Source organism: Panthera leo, chromosome B2 (genome assembly GCF_018350215.1).
Source record: "Panthera leo isolate Ple1 chromosome B2, P.leo_Ple1_pat1.1, whole genome shotgun sequence".
Taxonomy (NCBI): Eukaryota; Metazoa; Chordata; class Mammalia; order Carnivora; family Felidae; genus Panthera; species Panthera leo.
In genome coordinates, this window is record NC_056683.1 from 39863397 (window position 1) to 39887906 (window position 24510).

General features: G+C 50.9%; 2 protein-coding genes across 5 annotated transcripts in view; one reads left to right on the forward strand and one right to left on the reverse strand.

Annotated features, from left to right (window-relative positions):
• Position 1: 1 nt before the first annotated feature.
• On the forward strand, positions 2-9559 carry BYSL (bystin like). The gene is made up of 7 exons (XM_042938738.1): positions 2-511; positions 3949-4111; positions 6185-6323; positions 6665-6798; positions 7367-7527; positions 7695-7797; positions 8319-9559. Exons 1-7 carry the CDS (start codon positions 247-249, stop codon positions 8662-8664), a joined length of 1311 nt encoding a protein of 436 aa, XP_042794672.1. The 5' UTR covers positions 2-246; the 3' UTR covers positions 8665-9559.
• A 1064-nt stretch (positions 9560-10623) lies between these two features.
• The window catches only part of CCND3 (cyclin D3), a 98578-nt gene continuing 84691 nt past the window's right edge, over positions 10624-24510 (reverse strand). For 2 of the 4 annotated variants that reach the window (XM_042938748.1, XM_042938749.1), the window contains 4 exons: positions 16395-16610; positions 13221-13380; positions 12330-12466; positions 10624-11837 (listed from right to left, as the gene is read on the reverse strand). In XM_042938748.1, the coding sequence (XP_042794682.1) occupies positions 11670-11837; positions 12330-12466; positions 13221-13380; positions 16395-16610 (681 nt within the window). In that variant the 3' untranslated portion in view covers positions 10624-11669. Of the gene's footprint in view, positions 11838-12329; positions 12467-13220; positions 13381-16394; positions 16611-17472; positions 17811-24510 lie in introns of those variants that run through there. The other 2 variants (XM_042938747.1, XM_042938750.1) reach the window with 2 other exon arrangements.

Here is a 24510-nt window from a genome sequence, read left to right on the forward strand (position 1 = left end):
ACCACTTCGAGAAGCCAGCGTTAAGTGCAATGAGATCATTCGGAAGTCCAGATCCAGGACCCGTGAGCTCTTTTAGGGGGTGTGGCGGCGCTGATGGCATCCTAGCCTCCGAACGCTAGGTGGCGCCGTGAACTCCGTGGGCGGTGGGGGGGGCTCTTGGGAGCTGGAAGTTCGTTGCGCAAGCGCACTTTAGGCTTTTTCCTCTGGCTCCACGTGTGAACCTTTCCGGCAAAGTTTTCCGGGAAAATGCCCAAGTTCAAGGCGGCTCGCGGAGCCGCAGGTCAGGAAAAACATGTGCCCCTGGCTGAGCAGATCCTGGCTGGGGACGCGGTGCGAGCAGGGTCCCGGGAAAAGCGGCGGGGTCGCGGGACCGGAGAAGAGGAAGAGTACGTGGGGCCCAGGCTGACCCGACGGATTTTGCAACAAGCGCGGCAGCAGCAGGAGGAGCTGGAGGCCGAGCATGGGACTGGGGACAAGCCCGCCGCACCACGGGAGCGCACCACGCGGCTGGGTGAGTGGCAGGGGGTGTGTGCCAGGAATAGGGTGGTTGGTTGTGGGGAAGAGAGGTAGACGGCCGAAAGGTATCCGGCAGGGAGGAGTTTGGAATGAGAAAATAAAATAAATAAGGGGTCCGCATTACATCCTTGCAAAAGTAATGACTCTTGCAAAGGGTTTCCCCAGTCCTGGAGCAGATTTAGAGTAGTCAGAGCCCTCCACGCCCACTTGTAGTTTTTAAGTATTCGCTTCTGGGCATCCCCGAAGTTGGACCAACAGGAAGTAATTGCTCACGCCGCAAAGAATTCCTAACATTTATCTATTTGTTCTATAAATACTTGTGGGATGTCTAGCCTGTGCTTTGCACTGCGCTAGGAGTTTACATGGTTTGGGTAAAGAGGAAAACAAGAAAGACATGTGTCTGACTTCAAGATCTTGCAGTCTAGCCCAACAGAGAGACAACTATTGGGATAATACATTTCATGACAACGAAAACATAGCTTCTCTTATAACAGTAGCATTACTTTTGATGGTCAGGCTTCCCAGACTGCGTGACCTTCGTGCCTGAGACCCGAAAACCGAGTGGTGAGTGCTCTGAGCAGAAAGAACAATATTGTTTAGGAGCCAAAGAGGAAGAGAAACTAATTAGAAGATGGTCAGTATTTTTTATTAGGGTGGAAGTGTGGTCCTCCCAGTTGTTTAATCTGTTTCTCAGATCTCATCTTTCATCTGTCCTGAGAGCAGTGTTTGACACAGTTGAACACTGGTCTCCTGGCTTCAGCATCTTTACTTGGCTTCTAAGCCATCACATTCCTGTTTTACTACTTCCTCACCTCTCAGCATCTTTTGCTGGCTCCTCTTTTGTCCTCAGCCTCTTATTGATGTGCCACAAGGTTCAGTTTTTGGACCTCTTCTCTTCACAGCACTTCTCTGTTGCTGCCGTCGGTTTCTCAGTTTAAGTATATTCTATTTGGTGACTGCTCCCAACTTTGTATTCTCGCCTTGATCTTTTCCGTGAAAATCAGATTCTCCTATTTCAGCTGCCTATTTGGCATCTCCAATTTGAAGTCTAATAGACGTCTCAAATCAGTATGTCCAAAACAGAAATCCTGATCTTCTCTCCAAACCGGCTCCTCCCACTGTCCTCCTCGTCTCAGATAGTAGCATGATTTCCTTCCATTTGCTCGAGACAGAAACCTCGAACCCCTGTCTTTCCCCACATCTGATCTGTTAGGAAATCCTGTTGACTCTCCCTTCAAAATATATCCAGAGTTAGATCACTTCTCATCACCTCAGAACACAGTCCTATTTGAGTCACCGTAATCTCTCCCCTGGATCATTGTAGTAGCTTCCTCATTAGTCTCCCATACCCCCTCCAGTCTACTCTTAACTCAACAGCTAGAGGACTACAGAGACCTACATGATCTGCCCTTGTTGCCATTCTGGCCTCTTCTTTCCCCTCGCCCTCTTCATCCATACAGGCTTTATTGTTCCTTAAACATAGTAAGTTAGGGCTTTTGCCCTGGTTATTCCTTCTGTTTTCATAACCCTGGAGGCTAATTCCCCTGATTCTTCGCCTTCTCAGAGAGGCTGCCCTAGCCACTCCGTTAAAAATGGAAACACACCCCCCTCCCCTGTTTCCACACTCCCAACTTCTCTGCTCTGCCCTATGTCTTTTTTCGTAGCACTTGTCTTCTTTTGATACTTATTATCGTCTATCTCCCTGATTAAAACATAAGCCCCGTAAGTTTCTCTTTTACACTGATTTTTTTCAACACTCAGAACAGTACCTCACATATAGTAGGCGCCCAGTGTTTGCTGAGTGAATGGGTTAATGATAGTAAGTTAGGTAGGAGCCAAATCTACAAAAGACTTGGATGCTGTGTTCAGGATTTAAAGCTATCCTAAACACTGGGAGGCTATTGGAGAATATGGAGACCAATTAGGGGACTGTTGAACTAACACGGGCAAGAGATGATGCTGATCTAGGCTTAGGCAAAGCTGTAAGGATTTGAGAGATAGTGTGTGAAGTAGAATTAAATAGGACTTGGTAATTGTGTCTTGGGGTGAAGGGAGGGGATGAGGCAGGCCTGCCAGGTTCTGGCTTAGCAGTGGGTGGATGGTAGTGCTCTTTACTTAGACATGGAACACAGTGAGTAGTGTAGACCTATAGTGTAGACCTAGGAGGGAAGGAGTGAGTTCAGTTGATGACAGGTGAGATTTGAATTGCCTGTGGGTCAACCCCAAGCTGCCATACAGGAGGCAGCTGGAGTTAGTATCTGGGGTAAAGGGAAATCTACCTACAAGCCCAGATTTGAGATTTGTCAGCATGGGGAAACAAAACGTCTGGTGCACCCCCCCTTTCCCATTTGGCTTTTGTCACACGCTGCCTCTGTTCTTAAGGAGCTGGTCACGTGTAGCATTTTATTTTTCTGCGTGGACTATTAACATCCCTTTCCAAATGGCCAGCCGGCTGGAGTCTTCCAAAAATCAGTTATAAAAATGGGTTGTTTCACTGAAATCTGAACTCCATTGCCTGGCCTCAAGGCCCTCCACAGTCCGGCTTTACTTTACCCATCTAATCTTATTTCTTGCTACTGCCTATCAGCTACTCTCGTAACCAAGCCTTCCTGCCAGTGTTGTTACCCAGGTCTGGACCACACTCTTCCATCTCCCTTACTGCCTATCCAGAGCCTAACCATCCTCTGCTCTCACCCCCTTCTGTGTGCCTGTGGTATATTTTGTCTCTACCACTCATTTTGGCCTGTCACGAAGCCCTACAATGTGTGTAGAACAGGGGTGAAGAATGCATAATCTAAACCCGGACTACCTGCCTTAGGCAAGTTACTTAACTTTCCTTTTCCTGTACTTCCAAGTCCCCATCTGAAACTGGGTAGAACGAGGGCACCTCTCTTGGTGTTAGGAAAGTTATGTATAGTCTTTAGAATAGTTCCTGCTATATGACTGACTGTGTAGCGTGTCAGCAGTTACTCGTTGGCATCGCTATCTCCTTGGTTCACGTTTGTACATTTTTTTCCTCAAGACTGTAAGCCCTTGGGGGCACCTGGGTGGCTCAGTCGGTTAAGCGTCAGCCTTCAGCTCAGGTCATGATCTCACAGTCCGTGAGTTCAAGCCCCGAATCAGGCTCTGTGCTGACAGCTCAGAGCCTGGAGCCTGCTTTGGATTCTGTGTCTCCTCTCTCTCTGCCCCTCCCCTGCTCATGCTCTGTCTCAAAAATAAATAAAAACATTTTTTAAAAAATTAAAAAAAAGAAAAGACTGTAAGCCCTTGGGAACAGGAAGCTAGCGGGCACTTCATCACTTCCACTGCACCCATCTGTATCTGCTGCAAGCACATGTGAGGCCTGCATGCACATCATGGGTAAAGTTGAATTGACCTCTACATCCCTCAGCCGCTGCTTGCCTTGCTTATCCATTTCATCTCCTCTTCTAGGTCCAGGGGTCCCGCGGGATGGATCAGATGATGAGGACGAGGAGTGGCCCACCCTGGAGAAGGCTGCCACAATGACAGGGGCAGGCCATCATGCAGAAGTGGTTGTGGACCCCGAGGATGAGCGTGCCATTGAGATGTTCATGAACAAGAACCCTCCTGCTAGGTAGAGCTGGCGTGGCCTGGGATTAGGGGTGTCAGGTCCTGGTGGCAGCTTTCCACAGGGAAGCACATGTCCTGGTAGTTTTGATTCCCTACATTTGGGAAGGGTCCGAGCATAGCTAGTTGTGGGGAACGAACTTGGCAAAATTGGCCCATCTTCAAAGGACCTATCTGAGTGAGAATGAACTAGACCTCCTGCCCATCTGTCTGTCTGCCTGTGGGAGAACTGCCCGGACTGCCTGGGGAAACAGCTGCAGGGCCTTTTTTCAGGCCTGTGGGGCGACCCATCTCTTTGCCTTTGGTCTTGGCATGCTCAGTTGTCTTACTGCTATGTTCAGTTTCCTTGGCCAGATCTCTTTCGTACTCTCAGCTTCATTTCATCCAGGGTTTCTCAGCCTCCTCACTATTGGCATTTGGAGCTGGATAATTCTTTTTTTGTGGAGGCCGTCCTGTGCAATGTAGAATGTTTAGCAGCATGCCTGACTTCCACTCACTGGATACCATTGGTGACCTTTCCCCCATCACGACAACCAAAAAATGTCTCCAGACGTTGCCACATGTTTCCTGATGGGCACAATCACCTCCTGTTAGAAGCACAGTTTGTTGTCGTGTATACTAAATGGCGGCTCCACAACATGCAGGCATTTAAGCTCCTGTGATCAAACTCTTACGCCCCTCGATTTTGATCCAGGGGAGGGGAGTCTAAAGGATAAAGGCCGTCAACTAGTTCATTCCGACCCTGTGACACTTAACATGACACTGTTCTTGGTTCTTGGGCTTTTTCGGGGCTGATGTATCTCTCATTGCTGGTAATACCGAGGAAAGACAGGGAAGCTGAATGATTAAGTTCCGTGGTCGCTTATTTGAGAATCCAGAGTCGGACGCTTAACTGACAGTCGCTGAGACGCCCCCGTAACACATCACTCTGATATGATGGGTAGGATGATTTCATAGCTTGCAGTAAATAAAAGAGTAATGCTACCAGAAACAGGGGTTCCCGACGGTCTTGAGAATTGATGGTTGGCACCTTCCGAAAGCAGATCCAGAGCCACATGAACTCAGCAGAGGCCCATTTAGTTTGGGGCTCAGTATTGTATAAAAGTACCTGAACTTTAGAACCTGAAAGACCAGGGTTTGACTCTCCCCACTTGAGAGCTCTGAGAGCTTGATTGAGTTATTGACCTGTCTGGGTATCAGTTCCTGTGTCTGAATAATGACGGTAATGACACTTCTATCAGATGTTGCACTGACTACATGGAATAACATCTGGAAAGTCCTGCTTCAGCGCCTGGTGTTGAAAAAACAGGAGCCATTTTAAAAATACCTTAGCATTATTTTACCAAAGCACACTGTGACAGTAATTCTGAATTCTCGTGATAGAGTTATGTTCGATGCACTCTGTGGAAGGAACCTGAGAGAAACATCATACTCTTAGAAATATCTCCATAAATTTTAATAAATTAAATTGAGGGGATGTTTGTGTCACAGCCACCCCCTTAATGGCTCCAGCTACTTGAAATCTTGGTAAAAAACTGAGATGTGTCTCTAGAGAGGTCAGACTAGAATTTTGTAATTGGAGAGTCCTCAACATATTATCGGCGAGTGGTGAATGTGTTTGAAACAGGCAACGCTTACTACATACTTGCTGTGTGCCAACAGTGCCAAATACTGGACATGCGTTAACTCATGTAATCCTTACGGTAACTTTATGAGGAGGTACTGTTCTTATCCCTGGTTCACAGACGAGGAAACTGAGGCATAGAGAGACCAAGGAGCATGCCCAGGGTCATGTAGGGAGAGGAAAAGCCAGAATTTGAACCCAGGCAGACTGATTACAGAGTCCTGGTTCTTCACCTCCACACAACCGTCAGCTTTGTCCCAGGTCGATTGACCTTTGGGTCCTCTGCACCCTGCAGGGATTCTGTGGTGGGCAGTAAGACCCAGGGAGACTGGGGCCGCACATCCCAGCGGGATCACAGATGTACTGGAGCTCACAAGGGACTGTGGGGGGAGTGTAGAGCTTCCTGGAGTGGCCACAGCCCTCCCTGCTTCCCTCCCGCACCTTCCTTACTCCTAGGCGCACCCTGGCTGACATCATCATGGAGAAGCTGACCGAGAAGCAGACGGAAGTTGAGACGGTCATGTCAGAGGTGTCAGGCTTTCCTATGCCGCATTTGGACCCCCGGGTTCTGGAGGTCTACAGAGGGGTCCGGGAGGTAAGAGCCGAGTGGAGAGCCATGATGAAATACCCTCCCAGGGGCCGTGGGCTCGCACTAAGGGTTTGGGTGCCCACGTCTTGTACAAATGAGGCATGGTGGCCAAGAGCAGGTTAAGAGCCCAAGTGCGTAGGTTCAGATTTCTGCTCTGCCACTCAGGGACTTGGTGGCCTTGGGGAAGATTACTTAACTGTGGTCTTGGTTTCCCCATCTGGAAAATGAGGGTGCTGATGACATACCCTTCAGAATTGTTGTGAGGATTGAGCTAATCTGTGCCAGACGGGGACCTGGCACACGGCGCACGTGTCATTGACGGTGATGATTTGCGCTCGCCTCTGCAGGTGTTATCTAAGTACCGCAGTGGGAAGCTGCCCAAGGCCTTCAAGATCATCCCCGCCCTCTCCAACTGGGAGCAGATCCTCTACGTTACAGAGCCCGAGGCCTGGACAGCAGCCGCCATGTACCAAGCCACGAGGTGGAGTAGATGGGGGTTCGGGTGGCCTGGGGTCTGTAGGTAAATGCTGGCTGTGGGGAGACAGGCTTTCTCTGCCTTGGCCGTTACATTTGAGCTTTGCCCCAGAGCTCTGTCTTGTGCTTCTGTAGGTCACTGTTTTCCCAGCTTTTCCCGTTTCCATGTTTTGGGGCCCGGGCCCTGTTGAGACTCTCCTGTGATGAGTTTCCAGGAGAAAGGCTTATAACTACTGGAGCACAGCTCCTGGGGTGTCAGAGTGGCCTCCAAAGCCTGTGGCTCCCTGGGCATGCTCGGGTCCCCTGCGACACCAGGGTGGAGAGAACGAACCCATGTCGGGGAGGGAAAGTGAACAGAGGAGAGCTGTGGCTCCCCCAGGTCAGAGCGTTCATTCTGTTTAGGTACCCCTCGTAGCCCGTCCCGTTCCCTTCCTAACGTGGCGGGTGTAGCAGGCACACAGGTCGCTTCCGCACACCCCTCGAATGTCCAGTGTTCACCGTCCACAGTGTATTTAAAATGCCAGCTCTGGGCTATCATGTGAGCTGGAGTCTCCCCCATATCTTCCCCAAAATAGGATTTTTGCCTCTAACCTCAAGGAACGCATGGCCCAGCGCTTCTACAATCTTGTCCTGCTCCCCCGGGTACGAGATGACATCGCTGAATACAAACGACTCAACTTCCACCTCTACATGGCACTCAAGAAGGCCCTGTTCAAGCCCGGAGCCTGGTTTAAAGGTGGGAACTGGGGAGGCCGCTGAGAGAGGGAGGGGCTAGAGCGCCTGCAGGTGAAAGCAACAAGCCTGACAGGAGATGACTGTCTCGGGTGGGTGGGGGGTGCTTCCTGCTGTGGCTCTCTCCTCTCACCCTGGGCTCAAAGTGCCTTCCCCTCTGACCCTCCCCAGGGATCCTGATCCCACTGTGTGAGTCTGGCACCTGTACCCTCCGGGAAGCCATCATCGTGGGTAGCATCATCACCAAATGCTCCATCCCTGTGTTGCACTCCAGGTAGTGTTGGGGGGAGCGGGGAAGAGGACTATGAGTCAGGAGGGATCCAGATAGGAGAATCCCAGGACTGGGGCTGGAGGGGATGGACAGAGTGAGGAAGGAGCTAGGAGCAGCCCTGGATCTGTGGGTTGTTTAAGCTGTTGGGTGTGTTACTACCCCAACAGAATGTAAGTTCCCCCGAAACAGGATCCCCACCTGGCACAGTAAATAGTTGAATGAACGAATAGGGAACATGAGAAGAAAGGATGTTAGGGGTGGAGATCTTCAGGTGCTTGAATGTATTCTAGCCAGGTACTGAGACGAGCAGGCTGAACCAGAGGTAGGGATTTGGGGTGAATGTGTATACAGCTGGTGACTGAGGCCGAGGAGTAGAAGCTGGGGTAGGTGAGAAGGAGGCCTGAGATGGCCCCCTTAGGAATAGGCACGGTGCAGGGGCCAGCAGAGGAGGGGAGGGGAAGAGGCAGGGGAGAGGGTGGACCTTGCCTCCAGCACCTCCCCCACCACTGACCCTTCCTCACCAGTGCAGCCATGCTGAAGATTGCCGAGATGGAATACAGCGGTGCCAACAGCATCTTCCTTCGGCTGCTGCTGGATAAGAAGTACGCGCTGCCCTACCGGGTGCTGGACGCCCTGGTCTTCCACTTCCTGGGCTTCCGGACAGAGAGGCGCGAACTGCCCGTGCTCTGGCACCAGTGCCTCCTGACTTTGGTCCAGCGCTACAAGGCAGACCTGGCCACAGATCAGAAGGAGGCCCTCTTGGAACTGCTCCGGCTGCAGCCCCATCCACAGCTGTCCCCTGAGATCAGGCGTGAACTTCAGAGTGCAGTGCCCCGAGACGTGGAAGATGTTCCTGTCACCATGGAGTGAGGAAGGTTACTCGCCCTGGTCTGAGGGGCATGGGGGTGGGAGGGACACCAGGATCCCTGCTGGGGACACTGAGATTTTACAGCTGAAGTCCCAGATCAGGGCAGGGAGAGTGGTCCCAGGCATCTGTGGCTCCCTGTGCCTGACAGGGAGGATTAAGGGTCTGGCTGGGCCCTTCTTCCATCCTAGGCCTTCGTCCCTGTTCGGTTGTGAGATGTAACTTGAGATGCCACATGCCAGCATCCCCACTCCCTGACTGGGGCTTGGAATAGGTTCTTTTTCTCAGGCTCTTGTGTCAAGTCACTGGGATAGGGATAAAAACCAAAGGCAGGTATTTATTGAACTTTTGTGTTTTGATGTGATCGATGGAGATCTTTGTGCTTTCCCTCTTTAGCTGGAGGGAAGTTCTTCTCTGTTCCTGTCGAGGAGTGCATTCTTGCCAGTTTACAGAGGATACCCCCATCTCCTTATTCTACAAGTTTGTCTCCACGCCCTACCCACCCTATTAGCCCCTTGAGGCATCCTCTGCCTTCAACTTGAGGCAGAGGCTACTTTGGAGGTTGTTCAAAAGATGGTCCTGTCTCTGCTGTGGGTGGATTGCTGCAGGAGAAAGTCCCTAGAGGAAACTGAGGCTACAGAGGCAAGAAAATCAGGCCCCGGAAGGAGTAGATCCAGAGTCCCCACCAGACAGTTTTTCTAAATTTCTTGGCTAATTTAAAGTTTTAGACCAGGGATTGGCAGACTAGAGTCATATGCCCATTTTCTTATTGCCCATGAGGGAAGAATGATTTTTACATTTTTTAAATGGTTAGGAAAAAATTAATAGTATTTTGTGAGAGATGAAAATTCTATGAAATTCACATTTCAGTGTCCATAAGTAAAGTTGTGTTGGGACGCAGCCGTGCCTAGCCACTTGATTTTTATGGTTGCTTTCATGCTCCAGCAGCAGAACTGAGCACAGTTGACCCTTGAACAGTGCAGGGCTTACGGGCACCAACCCCCCACATAGCCAAAAATCTGCGTGTAATTTTTGACTCCCCAAACTTAACTACCAGTAACTTAACTACAATGTTTTGTAGGTTATGTCACATATATAGTATTCTGTCAAGTACACCTGAGAAAAGAAAATGTTGAGAAAATCACAAAATACATTTAGAGCACAATTCACTGTATGAATACCATACGTTTATATGTCTCCTGGAAAAAAACTCTGTGCAGAAGAGGACCTGCAGGGTTAAAGCCCACGTTACCTAAGAGTCAGCCGTACGGTCCTGCTAGAACGCTGCTTATTTGCTTTTGAAAACGTGAATTCGTTCCAACCCAGTTAATGCATTTGGGAAGAAGTTGATCACAAATTTCCCGTTTATATGCAGTTTTCTCTAAGAAACACTAGGTGGGAACTGCCCAGCGGAGACCAGCCAGGCGACACCACCTGCACGTGCCTCCGACAAGTACCCAGAGCAGCCTCTGCTCACCTTGCATGGAGAGCCACACCCACACCTGGTGGCTTCGCTCACCTTCCACAGCCTTCTGACCTCTGCTTCCACATACTTCAGGTCTTTTCCAAGATAAAAGGGCTGTGTCCTAGTACAGGTTTCTTAACCTTTTAAACTGAAAACTGGGTTATCCACTTTATTTCCTTTAAGAAATGTGTCACTCATTAAGTTTTTTTGAGTATTGTGCCTCAAGCCCGGTTTCCCATGAGCCCTGTGGTTTTTATTGTGCAATTTTGCATGGTGCGGTGAATTTTAGGAATGCGTACATCCCATTGTAAAGCAGAGCTGACTATATCTGGGGCAGAAACCAAATGACCCACAAAGCCTGAAATATTTACTTCCTGGCCCCTTACAGAAATGGCTTGTGGTGATCTCTGCATGATGACCCTTGACTTCTGCCCTGCTTCCCTCATGCAGCCCAGAAACGGCTTTTCCCCATAGCACCATCCAATCCAAGAAGCCAAAGCCAGGCTTATTCCAGAATCTTTATTAAGGTAGCATGATGGTCCTGGGCCACCAGCCTGGACCTTGTGGCCGTAGGAAAGACCTGTGTCAACAGGGCTTGCCTCCCTCTCCAGACAGGGGCTCAGTCACCTCCAGTTTATCCCTACTCCATCCCCCACCCCCAGAGAGGGGCAGAGGGCCAGAGGGAGAGGAGGGCATGGCCCTACCCCAGGCTGTAGCAGCTCCTTGGCCACAAAGATCCTCCAGCCAGTAGCAGAGGGGAGGGATGCAGCAACCACCAGGGTTACCACCGCGTGTGAGGTCGATGGGCCCCACCACACCCTCTTTCAGTTGTCCTCAAAGCAATTAATAAATTAAAACAACTTCTTCCTTCACCCTAACCCCCCTCAATCACACAGGAGAAGCTGAGCGGAAAGCAAAGCAAGGAGGGATTGGTTGGTTCTTGCCTGCCCCTCGGACAGAGGCCTGGTCCCTCCCTCTAGGAGCAGCTGCGCGCACGGATTATATTGGGGCCTCCAAAGCGTGTCAGGAGGAGCTGTCCAGACTGTTTCCCCTCACACATGTCTATCAGCATCTCTGAGATCTCTTCAGAAAGACCCCAATCCAAATACATTAACTCTGGAAGGTGCAACACCTTTACAAGGCACTGGGGGCATTTTGGCATTTGAGAACACGAGAGCCCCAGAAATAAGGGGGCCTCAAAAAGGAACGCTGGTGCATGTATTTTACCTACTTCAATTTCATTTCCGACCAGCCTGGCCCACCGCCAGCTAGGATCAGGGAAAGAGCAGAGCCGGTCAGACGCAGGGAAAAGGAGGAGCCTGGCGGGCCACCCAAACACGGCTGGCCAGGCCCCTTAGTGCACACTGCAGGGATAGGTAGGGCCTGCCCCCTTCAGCTTGGGGAGGGGCGAACAGGAGGGGGCCCCCTCAGGCTTCCAATGTGGCATGGCGTGGCATGGCGTGGCTCGTTCCTGCAGGCAGGGAGGGGGGGTGGCGGTGTCCCTTCCTCTGCTGCCAGTGGCCACTGGAGGGGGCCTCTCCGGGGCTACAGGTGAATGGCTGTGACATCTGTGGGAGTGCTGGTCTGGCTGGGCCCCTGGCTACTGGAGCCCCTGGGGGCTTTGGGTGCCGGGCTGGGCGAGGTCTGGGCCGCTTCTCTGAGGCTCTCCCTGAGCGCAGCTTCAATCTGCTCCTGACAGGCCCGCAGGCAGTCCTGCAAACATGGGGGAACAGCGAAGAGTGACTGCTGGGTGGAGGGCAGAAGGTCCCCTTTGGAATGAAGGGTCTGCTTCCCACCCCCACAGCATCTGGCAGCAGAAGCAGGTGAGGGACACCTTCCAGCACACAGGGAAGTTGGGAGGTTAGGCCACAACCCAGCCCCAGGAATCAGCCTTCAGTTCTAAGAAACTGGCAAGAGGATGTGGCAAGGGAGTGTGAGAGCAGCCCAATAATCTGACAGCACCCCCACCCCCACTCTTGCACATCATCTGGCAGGAAAAGGGCACCCAGGAACAGTGCCCTTCAACCCACCCAAGCCACCCTTCTCCAGACCAAGACAGAAGGCCACAGAAGCCCCAGGGGTGGGGCACCTGAAACCAGGAGTGGAGACCAGGCTAGGGATGCATTCCTCCCTCTGCTGGAGGCTCAGGGAATAGCACTGCTTGAGGAAGTGCTGACCGGCCACAACCGGCGCCCTTGCACTCACCACCTCTGTGCCTGTGATCCCTGCCAGCAGCTCGGTGAGCTCGTCCCCAGTCGTGGAGCACGCGCCCAGGCCTTGCACTGCAGCCCCAATGCTGCCCGTGGCGATCATGGACGGTGGGTACATGGCAAAGGTGTAATCTTGGAAAGGAAGAGGGAACCATGAGGCAAAGGCTTTAAAGATCATGGCCAGCACGGACTTCCTATTGCTCCAAAAATGCCAGGCACCGAGAATAGAGCTGAGGGCATACCAGAAACCCCAGCAGTGAGTACTATAAGAGCAACGAGGGAGAAAGGCAGGAAGGGGCCTCTCCTAGAGAGGACCAGGATGAACAGGAAACTTGCACAAGTGTGTCTGCTCCAAGGTGGTCGGTGAGTGTGCCAGGGACCAGAGAGTGAAGGAGTCTCTCCCTGGTGTGGAAACAAAACTAGGGTCAAGAGACCTTGGTTGTGCTCCCAACTTAATGACTGTGAGACCCTGAGCAAGTCACTTCTCCAAGCCACTTACAGACCGGTGGTCTCTAAAATCCCATACAGCTCTGCAGCGCCTGGGTGGCTCAGTTGGTTAAGTGTCCAACTTCAGCTCAGGTCACGATCTCTTGGTTCACGAGTTCGAGCCCCGTGTGACAGCTCAGAGCCTGGAGCCTGCTTCAGATTCTGTGTCCCCTCTCTGCCCCTCCCCCACTCACACTGTGTCTCTCTCAAAAATAAACACTAAAAAGAAAAAAAAAATCCCATACAGCTCTGATCATGTTCTGCTGCCTCTTCTGAGCCTCCAGAAGAGAGATAATATTGACAAATTTTGAGAGGAGTATGAAGCAGAATCCAGTTACCTCCCACCCTTCCAAGTATTCGTATTTCCCTCACCTGGCAAAAATGTATATAGGGCTCTTACCTGTAGCACAAAGGGCCAAAAAGGTCTGGGCATGTTTTTTGACCAAGGCCTGCCGGTCACGGGGCAGAGAGAGCCGGTGCAGAATGAGGGCCAGGAAATCATGAGCAATCACAGCAGCCAGGTCCCACTTGAGCTTCCCCAGGACCAGCACCTCCCAGTCCTGGTGTTTGGGAAAGAGGGTGGAGTCAGTGGCTGAAGAAGGGAAGGGTAGGGAGTAAAGCAGAAATGTCACAGGGAAGGAAGCCCATCAAACTTGAAGGCGAGGGCCCCAGTTCTGCTTCTGGGTTTAAGGGCCGGCGTTGTGGAATAGGGAGTTCAGGGTGTGGAAGAATTGGGGGCACTTGCTTTGAGCATCTACTGCTCATTTACAAGGTGCCAGAACTACGTGTTTGATATGAACTGTCTCTTTCAATCCTGTTTGGTTCTCTTTCGGGGGCCAATAAGCCAGGCCTTCTCCTGACTTCGTGCAGGGCTCGGAGTACTTCTCCGGCTAAGGTTGAACGAAAAGACTGCAGCGGCAGGCATCACAACCTTGAGCCTCCTCTGGGGTGAAGCAGAAAGGCTCTCCGTAATCCCAAGGATTTGTGAAAGGGGAGATCACCACTAGCCTCTCCAGTCCTGCATCCCAGCCAAGTCTGCACCTCTTGAAGACACTCAAATGAGCGTGAGGCCATGCCTCCTGTGACACACCCACTGAACCAACCCTGAGGTTCCTCAAAGGAGAGGTTGCCCAACTTAAGCCACATCCCACAGTGTTGGTGGGACACTGGGGGTGAGTCCTGAGACACAGCACCCCACGCCACCTGGAACCACAGTGGCTTTACCTGGAACCACAGTGGCTAGCGTCACTGAAGTCTCAGGAAGCGAAGCAGAGGCTCAGCCAGGCAGGACAGATCCAGGCGATCCTTGAGGGACCAAATAGCATCTCCACCTGCCCACAGCTACATACCACTGCTACGTCCTGGAGGAGGCTGGGCGCCCCACCCAATCCACTCATCTGAGGTTCCTAGTCATGGCCCCGTTTCTGAGTTGCACACATGAGGATTTCTTCACTGTTTTATCACAGGAAGGAACTCACGGGTTTGGCCCCTTACTGAGGCAGAAATGGCAACCCCACCCAACCTCTTCCAGGCCGTCAGTCACAGCTGTCCCTCTCCCGGCCCCCACCTAGGTGTCATCCTCCTAAATCAGCCCCAAGCCTCTCACAGGGCCCTACAGAAAAGGGCCTGGCCCAGAGCCAAAAGAAGTTGGGCCGAGAAGCCAGCATTCTACTCATGCTTGCCCCAGTTCTCTAGCTCCTAACCCAGAAGTGACCAGAAAACACCTACCCTCCAAGGAAAGATCTGGAAGGTGACTTGCAATGGGGGTCTCCCTGTGGGGAGGGGATCCCATGTGAGGGAAGGCAGCCACCCTACCCTGTATCTGGGCAACTCCTGAGAATCTCAGCCCTCGCCTGGTGGGGAACACACCCCTGGGAGCGATTAGTGGTGGTGGCTGGCAGCTCATATCACATCTGTAGGCTTTAAGGCCACCTGGGCTAGCCTGGAGACCCAGACCCTCTTCAGCCGCTTCAGTGCAGTGCTGAGGCAGGACGGGGACCGTTTCCTCCTTCTCTGGGCCTCGACCGCCCTCTGCTGCAACAAGGGTTTGGACTGACTGGAGTTCTGTGCAGTCCCTTCCAACTCTGTCCTTGTAAGACGACATCTGCACACTCCACCCCCGGCTCAGGCACAGGGAAAAGATGAAGAGTCCTTGTGGCCTGTTCTGAAAGACTACCCTCACACAAAGGCACACACACCATGCCAGTCTTTTCACAAAAAAGGAAGTACCCTTCTACCTTCCAGCCCAAACCCCTCCAGAAACATCTTGCTCGCTGGCCCTGGAAGCCAGCTCCACCTTCAGACTTGCCAAAAACTACCAGATTCATCACAAAGAGCCGTGGGGCCTCCCGGATTCCCAACTCTGGCCTCCTACTCCCATCTCTGAGAGCTACTTGGCAGGAAGAGGAATCCTGTTCCTCGACAAGCAGCAGTCGGGGGCCCCAGTACCCTGGCTTCCTGGCCAGCCAATCACAGCAGCCTGCATACTGCCCTCCTCCCCAGGAGATGGGGCCCAGAGACTCCTCTCAGGGTCAGAAGAAGACTTGGCCGCCGCGGAGCAAGGTGGAGGAAGGTGCCAGCTCACCCATCCTCTCCCCCAGGCCCTCCAGGAGATGATCCGCCTGCCCTGAATAACCTCTTCCAGATCCAAGCGGCTTCCCCACCTCCTCTCCAGGCTCAGTGGGGGAAAGAGAGCCTTGACTCCCTTGCCCTGCCTCGGGAAGAGCCCAGCCCAAGTTCCCAGCAAGGGGCCCAGGGAGCCACTTCCCAAACCACAGGAGTGACAGCAGCTCCCCACAGGGTTATGAAAGACCTCGGTCAGAGTGGGTGGGCCGGGGGAGGGGGCATCATTATCACATCGGAAGCAGCTGCAGTTCAGCTCCCGGGCTATCCCTCAGCTCTGGCCTTTGGCTAAGGGGGAAAGGGAGAGGTGGATCCCACCAGGCCTGAAGCAGCTGCTCGAGTTCCTCAGAATGAGGACCTGGAAGGAGCTAGCTCTTCTGGGATAGAAAAGGAAGGAAAGAAGGTAGGATGACAACTCCTTGGCCCTTCCTGAGAGCAATCGGGGCCTGACTTTAATTGGCTCTAGGAGGCTTTTCAATCACAAAGTCCACACTGGGATAAAGACTCAACCAAGGCAGCCCCCTCCCCCACATGAAGCACATTCCACTCCCCCACTCCAGTGGGGGTGTGCAGGCATGTCCTTTTGCTGCCAATAAATAACTCATGGTGGCTGTGTAAACCCAGAGGCAAAGTACTAGTGAGTATAGACATGCAGTTTGACTTGCTGCTATCTGGGGGAAAGACCAGGAAGGAATGGCACCCCCTGGAGGTCAGGAGAAGGGGATTCAATTCATGCTGGCAGCTCAAGCTTGGAGGCCGGGGTTAGCTACCCTGACCGTCTGACTGTCCCCCCACACTGCCGTATCTTTTGTCCAAAAAAAAAATAAATAAATAAAATAAAATCGCTTCTGCTACCCTCCCCAAGGGCAGAAAGTTTCTGAGGTCTTGGCCTTCCTTTTCCTGGTAAGTGTGGTGACAGTATGTAGGGGGGTGGGGAGAGTTATGCACGCACCCGCAGCTGGCGGGGAGAGACAGAGTGGTCGGTGTAGATGCACAGTTTTTCGATGGTCAGGGGAGTAGTCTCGCGCAGCTTGGAGGCCAGCAGCATGCAGACCGCACCCAGGAGCTGCAACTGCGCCTTTCGGGTGGGGACGCAGGACAGGTAGCGATCCAGGTAGTTCATGGCCAGGGGGAAGACTTCCTCCTCACAGCGCTGCTCCTCACAAACCTGGGGGAGGGCGCACAGTCACTTCTAGGGCAGGGGCATGGGGAACGCAGCAGCACTAAAGGGGGGGGGGCGTTGAAGGGAAGTGGATGAGGGGCAAAAAAATGGGGGGGTAACCTTCTGAGACAAGGACTAATACGCAGGATGCGCCTTCCCTAAGGTGACGCCCCCCACTTCCTCCGCGTAGCCTGCCTCCTTCCCCCTCCCCTGGGGGGTGGGGGTACGCCAGAGGCTCCCTTCCTCAAGGATTCCAAACTGAGACTGCCCTCCCCCATAGCAAGAAGGGGGTTGGGGGACGGAAGAGGTAGCTACGGTGGGCAGAGAACTGGGACCTTACCCCCATTACCACCACCCACTGCACACACCCAAAGGGAAGGGAGGAGACTCCAGCCGCTGCCTCCCGCACTTTTCATTTCCCTGACTGCCGGAACAGCGCGCGCGCCACCCCCACCGTCTTCCCCGCCAGAACCCCGCGACAGACACAGGAACCGGCTCTGGGGCGGGGGCGGCCGAGCCCAGGGTTTTCCAGGCGCGCTCTCCCGAGCAATCCGAGCGGGGGAGGGAAGCAGGAGACGCTGAGAGAAGCCGGAGGGGAGAGGGTGGCCCCGGTCCCGCTTTCCTGGCCCGAAGGAAGGGTTAGGGAGGGTGCCAAACGACCGGCAGTCAGAGTTAGGGCTGGGGAAGGGAAAGGGACACCACGGAGGCAGTCGGCTGGCTGGGGTGCCCGAGTGAGAGACCAGGCCCCGGGGATCTGAGCCACCGAAGCATCTTGCTGATTGTTGTTGGGACCAGGATGTCCCCACAGGGCGGCCCGGAGATGTCCGGAGCCGGGCGGCGGGGGAGGGGAGACCCTTCCGGGAGATACCTCCAGCATCCAGTACGCCAGCATCTTCCGCATGTGCGGCTTGATCTCCCTCTGCACACACTGGAAGTAGGAGGCGCGGGGCACGTAGCGCTCCTCCAGGCGGAGCAAGCTCTGCAGGACACGCTGGTCCCCCAGCAGTCGCGGGTCCGGCCCGGCCCGGGGCGCGTGCCGGGTGCCCTCGCAGCACAGCAGCTCCATACTCGGGCAGCGCACGGGCGGGCGGGAGCTGGGGCTCGCGAGCCAGAACGCAGGCGGCGGTCGGGACTGCGCGGGGCGCGGGTCTGGTGCTGGCGCTGGCACTGCGCGGCCGAGCCCCAGCCCGCCCGCGCCGGCGCGCGCGCCGCTTCCCTGACAGGCGCCCCGCCCCTCGCGACGATGTAGCAACCGTGGAATGCGAGCGTCTCAACGCGCAAGGGGCGGGGCCGCCGGAGCCCCAGACGGAAAGGGCTGGCTGGCCGCCCCCTCCCCCCGGGCGGCCGCATTGGTCCGCGGGGCGCGGGCCGGCCGGCTTCCGGGCGCTCCCGGCCCTTCTGACCACCCGCTGGAGAGAAGCTCCTTGGAGGTGGGCCTCTTCCCCTCCGACGAGCCCTCCCCTTTTGCTTCTCAGACGCTAGCCTCCCGGGAAAGAACTTTTTTCCAAAGGTTATTCATTCATTCGACAAACCCTACTGCACCCGCTGATTGCTCTGGGCAATATGAATGATAATCGACTGGGCACTTCGTAGTGCACAACGACCTAAGCACTTAACGTGTAGCAACTTATTAACTCCTCGCGAAAACTCTCAGGTGTTAAACTGATTTCGCAGATGAGGAAACTGAAGCACAGCGCGGGTAACAATCATAGTTAGCCTGTGGCAGAGCCAGGACCTGGAAGCTGAAGTCTGGCTCCAGAATCTGTGCTCTACACCACTGCTACTTAAACTGCGATTCCCCAGACCAACAAAAAACGGCACTCCCCGAGAGCTGGTTAGAAGTGGCCCACCGAGACCAGCCGGATCAAAATCTGCATTTCAACAAGATCCCTGGTGATCCCCGTGCACATTAAAGTATGAGAAGGGCCGGTCTAAATCTGCGTATTACACAAATACAACCGGGCGGAAAGGCCAAGGATTCAAGGCCTCACCTTGTCATTCAGTTGGCTGTGTGGCCTTGGACAAGCCCCGAAGTAGGCCTTAGTTTCTGTTTGAGGAAAACGTGGGCGGAGAAACTAGATCCTCTGAGAAGGAGTTTCTAGCTCAGACTATAAACCTACTTCCCAAACTTTGGGTTACTTTGCAGTTTCCCCAAAGCTGGATTCTACATGACCAAGAGGCAGACCACAGGCCTCTAGTAAGGCTTCAAATGGGAGGAGGGAGGAGGCCTTGGCGATCCCTGCCTCTCCTGGGGCCCTCCCGAGGAAGGAGCCACAGAAGTGACTTGTTAAGAGACAGGACACTGTTACAGCAAGTTCTACGCTAAACATTCTCTCAGTGAGTTGTTCCGTTTTATAGAATACGTTTTACCGTCATTTTCATATCATGGAAATGTTCATTTACATTCTAGAAAACTTCGACAATATGGATAAGACACACAAAAAAGGAAATAACAGCTACCTACAATTTCTCCAGAGAGAACCCCTTAAAATGTCAATGTTTATTTTTTCTACAATTGTTCTGTGAATGAACACATATTTTTAGGAATAAGATCATTGTAAGCTGTTTTGTAAGCTGGCTTTTCACCCCACTAAAAATAATACTGTTAGGACTTTTCCATGTCATTAAATAGTCTATGTATTTTTTCTTAATTTTTAAAAATTTTATTTATTTTAGAGAGAAAGGGAGCATGCAAGCGGGGGAGAGAGGCAGAGAGAGAGAGAGAGACAGACAGACAGACAGAGAGAGAGAGAATCTCAAACAGGCTCCAGGCTCAGTGTGGAGCCCTTCTCAAGGCTCAATCCCACAACCCTGTGATCATGACCTGGGCCAAAATCAAGAATAGGGCACTCAATGACTGAGCCACCCAGGAGCCCCTAAATAGTGTATACATTTTTAATGGCTATGTAGTATGCCACTGGTGAATGTATCATAATGCATTTTACCAAAGCTGAATTATTGGAAATCTAACGTGTTTCTAGTTCTTCCCTATTAAAAACAATACAGTAAAATGCTTTTGTGGTAGTATCTTTGTGCATACTCATGATTGTTTCTAGAAGTGAATTAATTTCTAGAAGTGGAATTTCTCAATGTAAGGTTATGAAACATTCCAAGGCTTTTGATACAGTTCTTATTACCAAATTTTCCTGCTAAAAGGCTGAGCCAATCTAATGAACAAACATTAGAAAACTTGAAGAAAAAACGAACACTACCAGCTGGAGAGATGAAAATGGCATATTAACAATTACATATATTTTTAATTCAAGAACCCTTGTTGTATCAACATGTATCTGTGCCATGTGCCTTGTGTGATCTTGTAAGTCCTTTACTCCTGTCTTCAAAAACACAAACATGCAGTTTCTTCAGCTACTTATTCATTGCAATGCACTCTTTCATTAAAGAGAACAATACATTTAAAATTAAAAAGATTAGGTATGAACTTATGGAAGGAACAAAGATGTTGAAGTGTAAGAAGCTTTTAGGGTGCAGGAGAACTAAAAACTTATAGCTTTTGAAATAAGTACAGAACCAGAAACTAGATCTGTCCTGAAGGAAGGTGTTTCTTTACTTTTAGAATTACTGAGTAGGACTATTGAGATAAGAAAACTGTACCTTTGATAAGACAGCAAATCACCATTATTTTTTATCTTAAAATTTTTTCCAGTTTTATTGAGATACAATCGACATATATATCAGTTATATTAATTTAAGGTATACAACCTAGGGATTTGATATATGTAAATGTTGCAAAATGACTACCACAATAAATTTAGTTAACATCTGTCTCCTCACATAGTTACATTTTTTCCTTCCGATGAGAACTTTTAAGATCTGCTCTCTTAGCAACTTGCAAATACACAATATTGTTAACTATAGTCACCATGTTGTGCATTACATCTCCAGAACTCATCTACCTTATAATTAAAAGTCTGGACCTTTTGATCACCTTTTGCCACTTCCCTCAGCCCCCCAAACCTCCCCACTCCCTGCCTCTGACAACCAACAATCCGTTCTCTGTGTCTGAATTTGGTTTTCTTAGATTCCACATACAAATGAGATCATATAAAAAAAAAAAAATGAGGTCATATAGTACTTATCTTTCTTTGTCTGTCTTATTTCATTTAATGTAATGCCCTCAAGGTCTGTCAATGTTGTTGTAAATGGCAGGATTTTTTTTTATGGCTGAATGATCTTTCATTATATATATTATACACACACACACACACACACACACACACACACATACACATACATATGCCACATGTTCTTTATGGAGAAAAACTGGAAAGATAAAAAGCGGAATATCAGTAAGAATATTGACTATTATTAGACATTTACATTTCTTATGTAAATTACCTATTTATATCCTTTGCCCATTCTTTTATAGGAATTGTTTTTATTGATTTATAAGTGCTCGTTACATTGAAAGGACACTAACCCCTTTTCATATTTTTTCTTTATCATATATTTTGCAAATTTTTTTTTGGTTCATCATTTGCCTTTTATTTTTGGTTCATGGTAGATTTCTTTTTTCTGTTTCTTTGTTGTACAAATAGGTTTTTATTTTATATAGCCTTATCTATTGATATTTTCTATAATGACTTATGCCTTTGAATCATGCTTTGCCCATCTTAATATTATAGAAGCATTACAAGAAAGCATAGGAAATATTTATAGGTGAATTTTTTTTTTTTTTTTATCACCCAGGGAACTTGTTGAAAATGCAGTTTTCTGGGCCTGGCCTCAGGGCTTTTCATTCTTCAAGTCTGTAATGAGGCCCCCAAAATCTGCATTTCCAAGAGTACATACTATAAAGTTGGGTTGTTGGGGTTTTTTGTTTGTTTGTTTGTTTTATTTGAGAGAGACCCCGCAGGTGCACAAGCCTGCAAGCAGGGGAGGAGCAGGGGAGGGGGGAGAATCCCAAGCCGACTCCAAGCTGTCAGCACAGAGCCTGCAACACACAGCCCAACACGGGACTCAACCTCAGGAACCACTGAGATCATGACCTGAGGTGAAATCAAGAGTCGCACACTTAACCCACTGAGCCACCCAGGTGCTCCAGGTTTTTTATAATGTGTAAATTGTTACCTACATTTATTCATGATATCTTATTAAGTGGGGCTGTTGCCTTACTTTTCCCAAATTATCACCCAAATGTCCATGACACTGATTTAACAATCAGTTCTTTCTTTATCACTCACTTCTCTGCTCTAAGCACCCCTTGGCCTGGTCCTTGCACTTCACAGTATGCCTTATTTGGGACATTCAGGGTCAAAAAACTTGACTGGGAATTGGCCCTCAGAATTCCTTCACCTTTCATCTAAGGAAATTCACCTGGTCTTTACCCCAATATCAAGCACAAAAGTGCTTAAGAAAAACACCAAAAGCTCATTTAGTCTGAAATAACCATGGTCCTTCTAAGAGAACTTGTCTTCAACTACAGCGAGAGGTATGTAAGTTAGCACAGAAAATTCCAGTTAGACAATATGAGAAAGGAAACAATCTTCTTCTATGCAGACCTCTACAAACACGACCGGACCTCTCACTGCCCTCCTTATCTCTTCAATCCCCCTTCTACCACTGGTCAGCCCATTTATGCTCTCTGCTCCATTTATTTAGTCATCCTTTCAGCCCCAACTAGGGTCCACCGTCTCCCAAGAAACCTTCCTAGAACAATCCAACTACAGGAACCAATCCTCTGGCCTCCAAACTTCTGTGGATCCAACTGTACATGCCCTAAAACTAAACATTTGGCTGGCTGGTTCTGGATCTGCTCTCTGTCCCTCTCCAGAGTGTAGCTCCTAGAAAGGGAAAGAGAATCCATATGTATTGAGAGCCAACAATGTGGCAGGCACCGAGCAGGGTGTTTATCATCCACCATCTCACCCTCTAAGAATTGTTTTGGGGATGGGAAAACTGACGTACCAATGGAATTAAATAACGTACTGAAGGTCCGCTTAGCTCCCCCCAAACCATACACTTTTTAACTGTATGCTGCCTCTTCTTAAGGAGGGGACTGTGTCCTTTATGTGTGTCTCTTCTACGAGACCCAGCACTGGGCTGTGACCACCAGCAATAATATCAGTCTTTGGGGCACCTGGGTGGCTCAGTCAGTTAAGTGTCTGACTTTGGCTCAGGTCATGATCTCACAGTTCGTGAGTTCGAGCCCCAGGTCCGGCTCTGGGCTGACAGCTCAGAGCCTGGAGCCGGCTTCGGATTCTGAGTCTCCCTCTCTCTCTGCCCCTCTCCCACTCACACTCTGTCTCTCAAAAATAAATAAACATTAAAATAATAATATCAGTCCTTTATGGAGAGCTCACTGTGTCCTGGGTACCTGGGTACAATACCTGCAGGGACAATACCTGGGTACCCAATAGGTATTCAATGTTCCCCATCAACGTTATGAGAAGTATATGATTATTTTCCCCCATTTTACATAAAAGGAAACTAATACTCAGGGCAGCTAAATAATTTGCCCAAGTTCACACAGGACGTCAGTGGCAGGAGCAGGATTCAACCCAGGCAGTCTGCAGAGTCCCTGCTCTTCACTGATTCCTTCTTCTGCCTCTCGTGCTAGTCCGAGAGGGTGTGTTGATTTACGAGTTGTTGATTTACTGAGGAAGAGGCACACAGAGACTGCCCGTCCAGGAAGGTAAGGGTGTGAACTTGTACCCTGGGAAAGGGAGCTCCTGGCGAGCAGGGCATTTTGAGGGATACCTCGGCCTCGCCCCTGGCCGGGACTGCCATGCCCAGAGCTGAGTCATCCTGAACCTCCAGGGCCCAGGAGCCAGTCAGTGACGAGCCGCTGTCCTCTAAACGGGCAGGTGAGCACTAGATCAGAGCGGTTCCTGGAATGTTGGCTGATCTGCCTGGGCACTTCAACAACCACCTCTACCTCAAAGGAATAGGGGCTCCCCTTGTTTTTTGTAAGGAAAAAAAAAAAAAAAAAACACGACATAGCAATGACCAGGGCCAATATGGGAGGAGTTTCTGCCCAGGTGCACTCAATCAGAAAAAGTTACTCAATGAAACGGCCAGTTAGAGGAGGGGTGGGAATGGAATGTCACAGGCCAGATGAAAAGCCCCAAGAAGGAAGCATTACAATGCTCTCTTCCTCCTCTTCTTCTCCCACTCCTCCTCCCCTTTGTCACTGAAATGTCCCCATCTGGGAACTGAGGGGGTGAACAAAGTGATGGGTGAGGCCCAGCTCCCCCCCACCCCCCACCAACCCGGCCTGTCTCTGGTCTCCAGGCTGGGGCTCGGTTACCTTCAGACCCATTCAGAGGACAGGTAGAGGCAAGGCAGGCTTGGGGGAGGGGAAGGCTCTGGAGTCAGGCTGCTGGAGTTCAAAGCCTCATGACTCTGAGGGAGTTACTGGAACCGCTCTTTTTCTGTTTCCTCTTTTGTCTGATGAGGATAATGCTCTTATGGCATGGTGAGATTCTGAGGACGAAACATCTCACACTGCCTGGCACACAGCGAGCCCTCAAAAGCAGTAGTTTCTGTTGTCGTTGTTTTGGCCTCTCTCCAGGAGCACCCTTTCCGCTATGGACATGCACCCAGAACCCCTCAGAGAAAAGCAAAAGTCTGAGCGGCAGAAGCCCTCCTCCTTCCCGGTATGGAAGCTGTAGCAAACGTCTATGACCCAGCTCGTGATGTGAAGCGTATGGCCAGGAGCGGGTGGTAAATACTGCAGGGCCCGGCCTGGGGCCACGCTGCTCGGCACTCCCTCTATAACACCTATTCGTGCCTCAGTTTCCTTTTCTGAAAATGAGGATAATAGTAGCACCTCCCCTACAGAGCAGCTGTGAGGCTGAAAACAGGCTCTTATGTGTAAAACACATAGAACAGTGCCTGACATGGTGAGCCATTAAAAAAGTTAATTGGGACTGTGGCACTTAAAGAC

Coding starts and splice junctions, on each gene's coding strand:
- BYSL (XM_042938738.1), top strand. CDS start 247: ATGCCCAAGTTCAAGGCGGCTCGCGGAGCCGCAGGTCAGGAAAAACAT. Junction 512..3,948: donor GGAGCGCACCACGCGGCTGG/GTGAGTGGCAGG, acceptor CTCCTCTTCTAG/GTCCAGGGGTCCCGCGGGAT. Junction 6,799..7,366: donor GCCATGTACCAAGCCACGAG/GTGGAGTAGATG, acceptor TCCCCAAAATAG/GATTTTTGCCTCTAACCTCA.